The following is a 12,733-nucleotide window of genomic DNA, read 5'->3' on the forward strand; positions in this document are numbered from 1 at the left end:
GGGGGAGCGGCGATGGACGTTGGGGGCTGGCGGTGCTGGTGCCGCCCTGCTGTAGCGTGGCTGGCAGGGCTTAGCGGGCCCGATTCGGGCCTGGCCGGGCCAGGGGTGGCCTGGTATGCCCTGTTGCTGCGTCCGAATGACGACCGCGACGGTGCCAGAGGCACGAGCCTCCTGCACGACGGCGGAGAACGTGGTTCCCTCCCGCGCGGCTATGGCGCTGCTGCTCCCGTCAACCAACGCCTCCTCTCCTCGTTCTTTTGGCCTCGTGGTGGTGATCTCAGTGAGGCGGCGTGACTGGCGTTGCGACCGCGGTGGCGCATGCTGGTTAGTTCCGATCTGATTGGGCGGCGGGGTTTGGAGTTGGGAGAAATCCTTGCCGGGTCTTCCGACTACGATACAGTGACGCCTGCGGGTGCCACCATTCCTCCCTGGAGGGTGTCGGTGGTCTTCATTCCCCTCTAGCCTCCGTGTCCCGGGGGAAACCCTAGGACACGCCCGGGCAGCAGCGTCATCGGCGTCGCGTTCCTTCCTGGAGGTGCTGCTTGGTACGCGGAGGATCGGAGCCTAGGATTGTGGTGGGTAAATTTCGGAGGGCGCAGCGGTAGTGGGTCATCCGCGCTTTGTCGAGCTGCCGGTGTTGCATTGTTTCTTCTTCTTTTTATTTGGCTTGTTGTGCTGCTCGCCCCAGCGTATGCTACGTAATCGGTGTTGGTGCTTTGGAATACAAAGCGGGGAAACCCTTTTTCGGTAATATAGTGTGTCATATCTAGAGACACCATAGGATGTCCCAGTATAGCATATCATGCCATGTACGGACGCTTAGCCGGCGTGTCTATATGTTTTGAGATGGTCCGTGGGAAGACGCTCCAAAGACGCTTTACTAAGTCGACTCTATGGTTGCCTAGAGATGAAATAACGCGTCTCTAACTTTCAAATATGATGTCTCTAAATGCAGTTTTTGTTGTAGTGGGTTTATTGTTTAATTACACCAAGTAAGACACCGGCCATGACCAATTTAAATGAATCTTTGAGTATAACTCACTGAACTAGTGCAAAACATTGTTGACTCGTTGGGCCAGAGTCATGCCCTTGTTAGAGAAGGATTCCACAAAATATAGATTTATGATTTTGAGATCATTGATAAGAAGGCGCGGGTGGTGATCAAGGTCCCTATTTGTGAGGCCATCGGTGCGGCAGCCCCCACCTGAAGGATTTGCCAAAATAAATGCTGATGCAGCAGTAGGAAGAGAGGGAGCGCATGGAGCAGTAGCGGTAGTTTGCAGACATCAAGGTGGCAAATTTTTGCGAGGTTCCGCGATCAATTTCAGATTTATCTCAGATCTGACCACGCTGGAAGCTCTAGCTGTTCGTGAAGGACAAGCAATTGCAGAAGGTCTCTATGTCAATTAAACTCAAATTGCTCGGATTGCAAGACGGTGATGAACTACATCAAGCAGAATTCAGCGGCTGAGCATGGTGCCATAGTACACGAAACAATAGATCACTCATGGTGTTTTTCGGTTTGTAATATCGTTCATGAGTCTAGGAGCTCAAACTTCGAGATTCACAATCTCGCTAAGCATGTTTTAACTCTCGAGTTTGGTAGGCATGCATAGTTAGGCCAACAAGGGGAGCTACTATTTTTACTTGTAATTTTTTTTGGAGATTTGAATAAAGCTTGGCGAGAGTGCCTAAAAAAAATCTAAGTGTTATGCATCATGTTTTTAAGGAAAAGACCAGCAGAAGAAGCTAGAAAGCGGTGTTCAAAAAAGTGTATATCATCAAGTTTAGAAAGATCAATGTGTAGAATCCAACATATTGCTATAGCGTAATGATGTACTTCCTCAAGTTTAATATTTTAAAATGATGGAGAACTCCATCTATACTAAAATCAATGAGCATTATCTTTCTAATTTTGATTGGCTGCAATTTATTTTGAGGGAGTTAAGATTAAGAGCAAACTCAATTTTCCTATTTCCATACCATAACCAAAAGCGATACGTGCATTTTGCATCACAAATTTCAAAAGATATATAATCCACTTTCATGCATATTTGATCACCTTTACAACATTTTACCTTGAGCTTATCTTCGGTTGCAAAGAATAACTAGAGAGAGTACCGAAAAGGATGCCAGAGGAAATAAAAGTTATGTGTAAAAAATTCACTTTTTGTGAGCGAGGAAAAATACACCAAAATAGATGAGGTCTTTATGGGTCAAAATAGACCCTCGGTCAGAAGTAGGAACCTGCGGGTGCCTGGTGCACCCAAGCACCCCATCCTGGCAGAAGGTGCATGTGGTCAAGGTTCCCTAGGTAACCTCTCAGGGTTATATGCTTCTCTCCTGGCGCAAAAACTCCATTAGACTTTTTTTTTAGGAATTTTCTACTACCCCGGCCGAACAGAACCCTACTCCTCTTACCGAGCACTAATTTAAGATCTTGGATTGGAAGCCATTTCACCCTTTCTCCACTCAAGTTAAGTTTGTCCGTGCATGTTGCATTCTTTATAACTGGATCTTAGAATGGGGTTTTGATGAGTATGTGTCGGAGGAGGAGGATGTGACGACTGATGATGATGATGTGTTTGTTCATGGTGTGAAGACACATGGCAATGAAGCTTGGAAGAACAAAATGTAGGAGTGGACTGGCCCAATGTGGGCTAACATAGGCTGACACGGATCTAACAAAGAAGAATTAGATATAGGATGAAGAAGGAAAAGACGAGGATGGTGAACTTTTAATTTGCAGTGTCATTTCTTAGTTGATAGGACGAACTGCCATTAGTTTAGCAAGTAGGACTGAAACATGTTAATTTGGTATTGCCTATATAGTTTCAGTGTGGTAAACTCACCAATACTGAGAATGAGTGACCACAACATTAGGCCAGAGCAACCAAATGCCATGTTATTACATCTCCACAGTCATAACCCTTAAGTGATGCGAACCAAACAATATGTATCAAATGACCTTATGATACAATGCATGCAATCAAACGAATTGCAACACATGATTTAGAGTTTGTATTACCTCAACCAGGTCATAAATGCAAGGGGGGCAAAATGGTTGCAGGCAACCAAATTCATTCATATTCTTTTAGAGAACGAGCAACAAATCTTGAGAATGAAAATGCATCACAGACGCCGCATAGTCTACATGAACATCATCTCCTATTGAACAAGGAATGTTAGAAACTCTGAAATAAACGCAAGAAAATATGACCATTTATGTCAAGTCTAAGACACATGGAACCTACCCATCTGAATTATTGCCACGCAACCGCCGAAAAGGCCCCTGATAGTCGGTGACATGGACGCCGAGTCCGAATAGGCACAGGTTTGTTTGGCTTTGCTCGTACAACATTGGCATTCAATTTCGAACTCGGGAAACTCCAGGAGGCCACACGCCTGCACGGTACCATGGCCATATATGGGCGAGGGTGCGCCGCTCCAATCTCGATCCATAGCCGCATAGCTAGCTGGAGACATCGATCGATCAATTGCAATCAGGTTGATCGGTCGCCACTTTTTTTGTCGTCGAAGTCGATCTCCGGCCAGCCCGCCAGCATGTTCTGCCTGCTAGTGTCTCCCGGCCCGCTCCGCTGCGCGCTGCTCCTGTCCGACTCCGAGCCGCCGAGCACAGCAAGCTACAGGGCGGCCGCCGTTGGCCCATCTACCCCGCCGCCGGTTTCTCGCCACGTCGCGGTGGATATCCCCGAAGGCGGCGACGACTGCGACGACGATTCGGACGTCTACGAATTAGAGACGACGACGCAGCACATAAGCCCCGTTCGTAGGGTGCTCGTGAAGGCTGCGTTGGTTGCGTACACGGCGTTCGCCGCACCCGCCTTTCTTGGGACAGCGGCCAGGCGGAGCAGCAACTGGTTCCAGATGCTGCTGGTTGTGGTGCTGGTGGTGCTCACCTTCCTGTCGCTTTTCATGGCCACGTTGTGCGCCATGGAAGACGAGGACAGGGAGAGGGAGGAGCAAGGGGATGATGGGCTCGACGTCGGCGCGGATTCGTATGATGATTAAAGGGTTCCAATAAGAGTGGAATATGTGAAGACGTAATTAGGCATACAGGAAGGTGCTTTGAGTTGTCGCTGGAAGGTTTATGAATCTTTTTGTATTTTTTGTTATTTTTAATTGATTGTGAATATATAGATTGGAAGCTAAGATATGAAATGCTGTAACAATATATACATGTTGGCAATGTAAATTTCTGCGGAAAAACACGTATTATTCAGGTGTTCCAAGTGGATGAATGCTCTGCTCCTAGCCTGTCGAACACCTTAATTTGATCCGGCTTCCCTTAATTAACCGCCTTGGTTGTTAACCGCCCTAATGATAGCACTTCTAGCACAAGCTCCAGCATGCATAAATGCGACTTGCCTGCGATTTGCCCTCCTTGGCCCTCACGATGCCAACCCTAAACCGGAGGCTGCTCACGTGGAGCGACTCCGACAGGGAGGACGACGACGGCGGTGGTGGCGGAACGGCGGACATCCTCGTCGAGGAAGCACGGTATGGCGACCTGTGCGCCAGCCTCGTGGATGACGTGCTCGTCCAGGGGTCGGACGGTCAATGCCGTCGCGGCGGAGTGAGTGCAACGCCGGCGTCCAGCACGCGCAAGGTACGCACGCTGGGCATGCATTCTTCAGGTCGCGCGGAGAGTTTGCATGTCTTGGATCGCGGCCGTGACAGCTCATGGGGCTTGAACTCTTGATGAATGTACGCAGGCTTGTTACGCGGCGGCAGGGTTCCTCGCCGTCGGTTGCCTCTGCGCTTACCTGTCCTGGAGGTGCCACGGGAGCAAACACTAGTTTCTGTTTTAATTATTAACCTTTTTCACATCAGGAAGTAGGGACAAGTGAGACATTGTACACCTTCCATATTATAGATAGATCCATTAGCCTCTCCACCCAAAGTGATTCTACGCTGGTAAAGCAACCTTACAAATTGTAGAGTCGTAATTTTTTATTTGTGAGGATTCATTTGACAGGGTTGGCATAATGATACATTAGTAGAAAACAAGGCATGTCCCGGTTTCAGAGGGCCTTTAGTCCCTATTTTGCAACCGGGACAAAACGATCGGAACTAATGCCCATTGCTTTTAATCCCTGTTGGCTTACGAACCGGGACAAAATGAGCTCCACGTAGCCGTTGTGGGGCGCTCAGGCAGGCAGGAGGGCCTTTAGTCCCGGTTGGTAACACCGACCGGGACTAAAAGACAGCCATGCGTCAGCAGCTGCCATGCGCTGGGTTTTTTTTTTGAAAGGAGGGGTTTCGGAGGGTTTAAGGGTTTTCATATTATGTTTCCCCTTTTATTTTTATGTTTACCCTTCAATTCTTTTACATTTAGGGTTTTATCTTTATTTAACATTTTTCATTCAACTCGACGCTAACTACTACATATAGCAATGAAGGAACCATTACACAACAAGATCGTCATGAACATATATAAAGAGAGTGACCTCTCTTTCTCCGTGCTTGGTCGAACAACAAGTTTTCGCATATCTATCCGAAGCTACTACATATATACAATATAACATCTCTTACGGTCCCTGACATCATCTACCGAAAATCCATTTGAATTTCCATATGATATTCTCCCTTTTCATGTATGACATGGTCAAGAAGGAATTCCGCCAATTCCTCTTGAATTTCTCGTATGCGATCATGTGATAGGAGTTCTTCCCATATCTGCCGCATCTAATTTAAAGAAGGGGGTCAATACATATATATGAATGAAACTCAACACAATTGATGGTAATAAAATAAAATTATGAATATTGTTTACGTACTTCAAATCAGAGCAGCCCTGCTCAGAGGTCGAGTGGCGCATGAACTCGCAAATGTAGTATCCACATAAATTATTCCCGCCTGCCTGCAACAAGCATTTTACGAGAATAGATTTCAATCAAACTGATAATCAAGCATGATAATGATATTGATGAAACTATAATCAATTACTTTGGGGTGTGTAAATTGCAGATCCTTCTTCAGACCCGGAACCATTGCAGTGAACTTTTTCCAAATCATGCCAGGCAAAGAAAATGATTACTTGATATCAGGAAATGAACGAAAGTTGCCAATATGGTGCGATAATGACTGAACTTACTTCTGGAGCATTGCACTCATGTCGGCATAATCCTTAGGATCTTTACACCTTGAGCCTAAGACAGTTACTACTGCCCCGTCAAGCTTAATGGATAGTAGAATAAAGTGGAAGCTGCGCACGCATAACTCATCAATAACAGTATTTAACCTCGAGTAAGAAAAACTGAACACAAGACAGTAACACTCACTTGAAGTTGTAAGGAAAGAGTATTTCCCTTTTGTTTTGATGTTGAAGGAATGATTCTAGCAAGTTTTCCTCGATATGTTCAACTATGTATTGTACCGTCCATTCATTTACGGTATTTGGGCCAATGAACCCAATGTCATAGATTTATAATCTTTTGCATTCGATGATCTTCAATCTGCATAATATAGTGTGTGGATAATTATATATACATGCAATAAATAATACTTACAGATAATAGCATGTCATGAGTTGTTTGTCCAGGGTGTCTTGATTGAATAACTGAAATAATTCCACAAATTTAACAGGCATAAGGTCGACTCCAATGAAGTCGTGCTCATCTTTAATTCCCAGCAAAATACTGTCGGTCCCATCCTTGCTGCAGGTTTCCAAGAACCAGTCATGCAATCTTTGCATCATCGTAGATGCGGGAGCTGATCAGGTTTGACGAGAGGCTTCCCATGCTCGTATGTAAAGGGCGCTACTACCTCAGCAATTTCAAACTATACATCATCGCCCACGTAATCACCAAGAGTGGTACCGGGCACTAGCGCCGGAGATTAGCGATATCGCTGGGGGGGGGCACAATTGCTTCTCTTGTTCGTCAAGCTGGGGAATTGTTTTCCTACTTCGTCTCGCAGCACTGGTAGTACTTCCCGACCGCCGCGCTTCATCATATGTCTTTTCAATACATCAGTCATAGTTGGATTGTGGCGGGGGCGGTGGTGGTCGCTTAAGGGCATCCAGAGTGCACTTCATTTTTACCGGATCTATTTTTTCCTTCGAAGGTGGACGTTTCCGTTCAAAATGGGCCTGCACTTCGGCAACACTGGTGTCCTTGTTTTCCTCGTCAGTTCTGTCATATCGTAACTTTGGAGGAGCCCTAAGGCTTGGACCAGCTCTGAATTTCTTTGTTGTTTCTGTGGCGGCGGAGCCCGCTAAAGCGGCGGAGACGGCTGACGCGCCGGAGATAGCAGAGCCGGAGGAGGATTCTGCTGAGGGGCCTCCTCCGTTAGAGTCCGCTGAGGCGGTCACGATCTTACGGAATTCCTTACGAGGATTCTATTTGAAAAGGGTTACCGCTTTACAACAACTGCAGAGCGTGAAATTGCAAGGAACATGAAAGAGAAGTTTGGATATATGGCCCTTGATTTCGAGCGGGAGGTGAACTCCTCGTCAGTTGAAGAGAGCTACCATCTACCTGGCCAGCGGGCAATCAGGATTGGTGATGAGAGGTTCAGGTGCTCCGAGGTCCTCTTCGACCCATCCGTGATTGGTATGGAAGCTCGTGGAATCCATGAGGCAAGCTATGATGCGATCAACAAGTGCGACGAGAATGTCTGGCAGGACTTGTATGCCAACATTGTCCTCACCGGGGGTTCAACAATGTTCCCCGGCATGGCTGACCGTCTGAGCAAGGAGGTCACCGCCCTTGCTCCCGAGGACATGAAGATCTAGATAATTGCTCCACCTGATCGGAACCGCAATGCCTGGATTGGAGGCTCCATTCTTGCATCCGTAAGCACTTTCCAACAGGTACAACTCATTTTGCTTAACTTACATATTTCCAACTTTAGTTTGTGGGCTTCAAATTAAGTCATCGTCTGAATTCCTTGTTATCTACTCTAATATATGTGGAATCGTCGATCGAGTACTCCGAGTATGGCCATTCAATTGTCCACATGAAGTGCTTGCAGTGACATCCGTTGGTGACTCGTGTTTTCTTACGAAAAAAGTAATGGTGCCACTTCCATATATGTGTTTATTATTCTCAAAACATATGTGTGTGTTTATTTTTCTCAACCAAAAAAATAGTTTTGTTGTCGCCTGTCGTGATAAGCGTGCATGAGTCGTATCATGGGATGGCATGACTGTCTGGATCAGGAGGCAAGAGTTGTTGGAGTTTCGTTCACGCACCCATTGTTAAATAGCGCATGTATTGTATCTGTAACTCTTGTACACTCCCTAGAATATAGGATCTGTAACCACAGCCCAGGCCTGCGTGCCGACTCTCTCGGGCACGCCCCTCTTTCTCTCGTGTATAAGTTGTACTCTGTGAAGGTGATCAACACAGCAAATCAGAGTTAATCTGTTCAACTTGGTATTAGACACCAGGTGCCCCATGGCCACCGAACCCTCCTCCTCCGCCGCCACTTCGTCGGGCTCCCTCTCCTCCTCCTCGGCGCCGAACGCGCCCACTGCTCCGGCCACCACGGCGACGACCTCCCCGCCGTTCGTCTTCGGCACCAACCCCGCCCTCTTCAGCGGCTCTTCTTCCTCCTCAGGCTCCCAATTTGCCCCCATCTTCTCCTCCGGCACACCTCTCCCACCAACCCCCCTGCTCCTGCTCCCACCGATCCCATCTACCGCGACCACATTACAAACCACATCAAATTTCTCCTCAACCCCGCCGATCACAACTACCACAAGTGGAAGACCTTCTTCCTCATGGTTCTCGTCCGCTACGGCATCACCTACCTCATCGAGCATCCACCACCACCCAACACCACCTCCCAATATCTCGAGCTTGACGCCCACATCGCCCTCTGGATTTATGCCACTCTCTCGGACGTCATGTGTGACCATGTCGTCGGCGCCACCACCACATATGCCCTCTGGCACAAGATTCATGCCTTCTTTCTTGCCAATCGCGATGCGCGGTTCATGATCCTCAATCGCCAATATCGCAACTTAAAACAGGGCGATCTCTCCGTATCCGACTACGCCCGCCGCATGAAGCTCCTCACCGATGCTCTCGCCCACATCAACCATGCGGTCACTGAGGTGGATCTCACCACCCAATTCCTCCATGGCTTGGACAAGCGCCTCGACACCATCCGGGTCGTCCTCGGCGATCAAGGGCTTCCCTTTGACACCGTCCTCTCCCGCGTCGTCCTGGCCGAGGAGTCCCAGGCGCAGCGCGCGTCTGAGGAGAGCGCCTCCGCCTTCGCTCTGCCTGGCGGTGGCCACTCGAGCGGTCCCTCCGACGGTGGCAGCCGTCAAACCACCGATCGCTCCAACGACCGTGCTCCGGGCGCCTCATCTTCGTCGACTCCCGCTCCTGGCCGCGGCCGCGGTGACCGCTATGGAGACGGTGGTGACCGTGGCCGTGGACGCGGACGCGGCCGTGGCCGCGGGCGCCACGACAACGGGGGCCGTGGCCAGCCTCAGCCGGCCCCGCTCACCCCGTACACTGGCTACTTTGCGCCGTACGAGATGGCGATCCCGTCTCTGCGCTCTGGCTGGGTGCCTCCCAACGCCGCCGGTGTGCTCGGGCCCCGCCCGGGCTCTCATGCCCAGGCCTACCCAGCATACGCGTCGTCGCCCGCTCCACCGGCCCCGTACTACTCGGCCGCACCTCCATCGTGGGATCACCTTGCGCTGCTCAACGCCGCCTACAGCAACAACAACTACCCCGCTCCTCCCGCACCCGAGTGGTATCTCGACAGCGGGGCTTCCTCTCACATAACAGGCAATTCAGGTACCCTAACCTCGTCACGTTCTTCTTTAAAGCAGAATCTTCCATCTAGTATTCTTGTTGGCAATGGACAACACCTTCCCATCACCGGCTCCGGCTCCACCACCCTTCCCCCTCACGATTTCCGCCTTACTGATATTCTCGTTTCTCCTCATGTCGTCACTAGTTTAATTTCCGTTCGGCGTTTTACAAAAGACAATGCATGCTCAATTGAATTCTTTCCCTGTGATTTTCTTGTGAAGGATCTTCGCACTCGGAAGTGCTCATGATCTCCGTTAGCAATGGCGACCTCTACCCCTTTGTTGGCACCACCGCGGCTCGGGCGCATGCACTCTTCACCGTCACTTCACCGGATCTGTGGCACCGTCGCCTCGGCCACCCTAGCGCGCACTCTCTTTCTACCATAGCTAAAGACTTTCTTAGTGATTGTAATAAGGTTGCTCATACTCCATGTAATGCATGCCAACTTGGCCGCCAGCCTCGTCTCCCCTTTTCCTCTTCATTTAGCCAGACTTATTCACTATTTGATTTAATTCACTGCGATTTATGGACATCTCCTATTATTAGCTTTTCGGGCTTCCAATATTACTTGGTTATTCTCGATGACTTTACACATTATTCCTGGACGTTTCCTATGCGCAACAAATCCGACACCTCTTCCATCCTCCAACGCTTTTTTACGTTTGTCCACACTCAATATAACATCGTCATCAAAGCCATGCAGTGTGATAATGGTGGTGAGTTCATCAACACATCCCTACGCACCTTCTTCTCCTCAAACGACATTTCTTATCGTTTCTCCTGCCCTCACACATCTCCTCAGAACGGCAAGGCAGAACGCCTCCTTCGAACAACCAATGACATCGTGCGCACACTCTTACTCCAAGCCAACCTTCCCCCTCCTTTTTGGGTCGAGGCACTTCACACGGCCACTTACCTTCTCAACAGGCGACCATCTCGTGCCATTCACAACACCATGCCCCATTTTCTCCTCCACGGTACCCACCCCTCCTATGACCATCTTCGCGTTTTCGGTTGTTTGTGCTTCCCGAACACCTACGCCACCATGCCACACAAGCTCTCCCCTCGCTCCATTCGTTGTGTTTTTCTCGGGTACCCTCTCGAGCATAAGGGCTACCGGCATTTTGATCTAGAATCACGACGCGTCATCGTCTCCCGCCACGTTACTTTCGACGAGACCCAATTCCCATACACACCGTACACGCCTCCCCCTTCCTGCGGCACGTCCACACCGGATCCCCGCCATGCATGTGGCACGTCCACACCGGATCCCCCACCCCCGCCCCCACCGAATTCCTCGGATTCAGCTCCCTCACCTGTGCCCTCGGGATCCCAGCCCAACCAATCCCCTCGCCGCACCCCACCCAGCGCCGGGCCCCGCACACCCACTACCCCGACCGCGTCCACCAGCTCAACTCCCACCGGCTCATGCGGATCCCCACGCGGATCCTCCTCGCCTGTCGCGCCCGCCCCGTCTGGATCCAACCAATCCCACCGCTCGCCGCATCCTGCGCCTGCCCCCTCTGCACCGCAATCCTCCTCGCAGTCTGCGCCTGTTCCACCGCGTTCGCCTGCCGCCCGGCCCACCGAATCTACCTCCACATCCGAGCTGACCACTCCTAGCCCGCCACGTCTACCCCACCATGCAATTCCGATAGAGCCACCCCAAAGCTACCACCGTATGTCCACACGTGCCAAGTCTGGCTACTGCATGCCCCGCCGACTGTTCCTCACCACAACCACATCTTCCCTCTCTCCCATTCCTGCCACATATAGATCAGCCCTCAAAGACCCAAATTGGCAATAAGCTATGCAAGATGAATACTCTGCTTTAATGAAAAACTTCACTTGGTGCCTAAGTCTGCAGGTGTGAACATCGTCACGGGGAAGTGGATTTTTCGCCACAAATTCAATGCGGATGGCTCTCTCGCTCGGTACAAAGCTCGATGGGTAGTTCGTGGATTCACTCAACAAGAAGGAGTGGATTATGAGGAGACTTTCAGTCCCGTGGTGAAGCCTTCTACCATTCGTGTCGTCCTCAGCCTTGCCACCTCACAGTCATGGCCTATTCATCAGTTGGATGTCAAGAACGCTTTCCTCCATGGCGAGCTCAATGAGACTGTCTATTGCTCTCAGCCAGCTGGGTTTGTGGACTCCTCACGGCCGGATCATGTTTGCTTACTTCACAAGTCACTGTATGGGTTGAAGCAAGCGCCACGGCAATGGTTTCTTCGGTTCCAACGGTTCCTCCTCTCTCTTGGTTTCACTGCCGCACGGAGTGACACCTCCTTGTTCATTCTTCATCAGGGAACAAGCATTGCCTATCTTCTGGTGTACGTTGATGACATTATTCTCACTGCCAACTCCACCCACACACTCCACCGCATCATCTCCGCCCTCAAGTCCGAGTTCTCCATGTCTGATCTCGGTGAGCTCCACCACTTCTTGGGCATCAACGTCACCCCCAATGCCTCGGGTTTGTTTCTCTGTCAACAACAGTATGCACTCGAGATTCTTGATCGTGCCAAAATGCTCAACTGCAAGCCTGTCTCCACGCCCATCGATACCAGCTCTAAACTGTCCGCTACTGCCGGTAACCTCCTCTCCAATCCCACGCAGTACCGCAGCCTCGCCGGTGCTCTCCAATACCTTACCCTTACCCGGCCGGACATCTCCTACGCAGTTCAGCAAGTGTGCCTCTTCATGCATGCGCCACGGGACAGTCACATGCAGTTGATCAAGCGTATTTTGCGCTACCTTCAGGGTACATCTCACTATGGGCTCCAATTCTACCGGTCCTCCTCCCATGACCTGGTAGCATACACCGATGCAGATTGGGCAGGGTGCCCCGACACTCGCAAGTCAACATCTGGATTCTGCGTGTTCCTCGGATGAAACACCAAATAGGCGTAGGATTACTCCTGCGCATCAAA

At 50.1% G+C, this 12,733-nt stretch overlaps 1 protein-coding gene across 1 annotated transcript; it reads left to right on the plus strand.

The window, feature by feature from the left end:
* Positions 1-4,417: 4,417 nt before the first annotated feature.
* LOC119320883 (actin-52-like) lies at positions 4,418-8,258 on the plus strand. Its single transcript, XM_037594797.1, has 4 exons — positions 4,418-4,630; positions 4,737-4,798; positions 6,610-6,686; positions 7,329-8,258. The coding sequence occupies exons 1-4, from the start codon at positions 4,418-4,420 to the stop codon at positions 7,757-7,759; spliced, it is 783 nt and encodes a 260-aa protein (XP_037450694.1). The 3' UTR covers positions 7,760-8,258.
* Positions 8,259-12,733: the final 4,475 nt, after the last annotated feature.

The sequence above is a fragment of the Triticum dicoccoides genome, chromosome 6B (genome assembly GCF_002162155.2).
Source record: "Triticum dicoccoides isolate Atlit2015 ecotype Zavitan chromosome 6B, WEW_v2.0, whole genome shotgun sequence".
Classification (NCBI taxonomy): Eukaryota; Viridiplantae; Streptophyta; class Magnoliopsida; order Poales; family Poaceae; genus Triticum; species Triticum dicoccoides.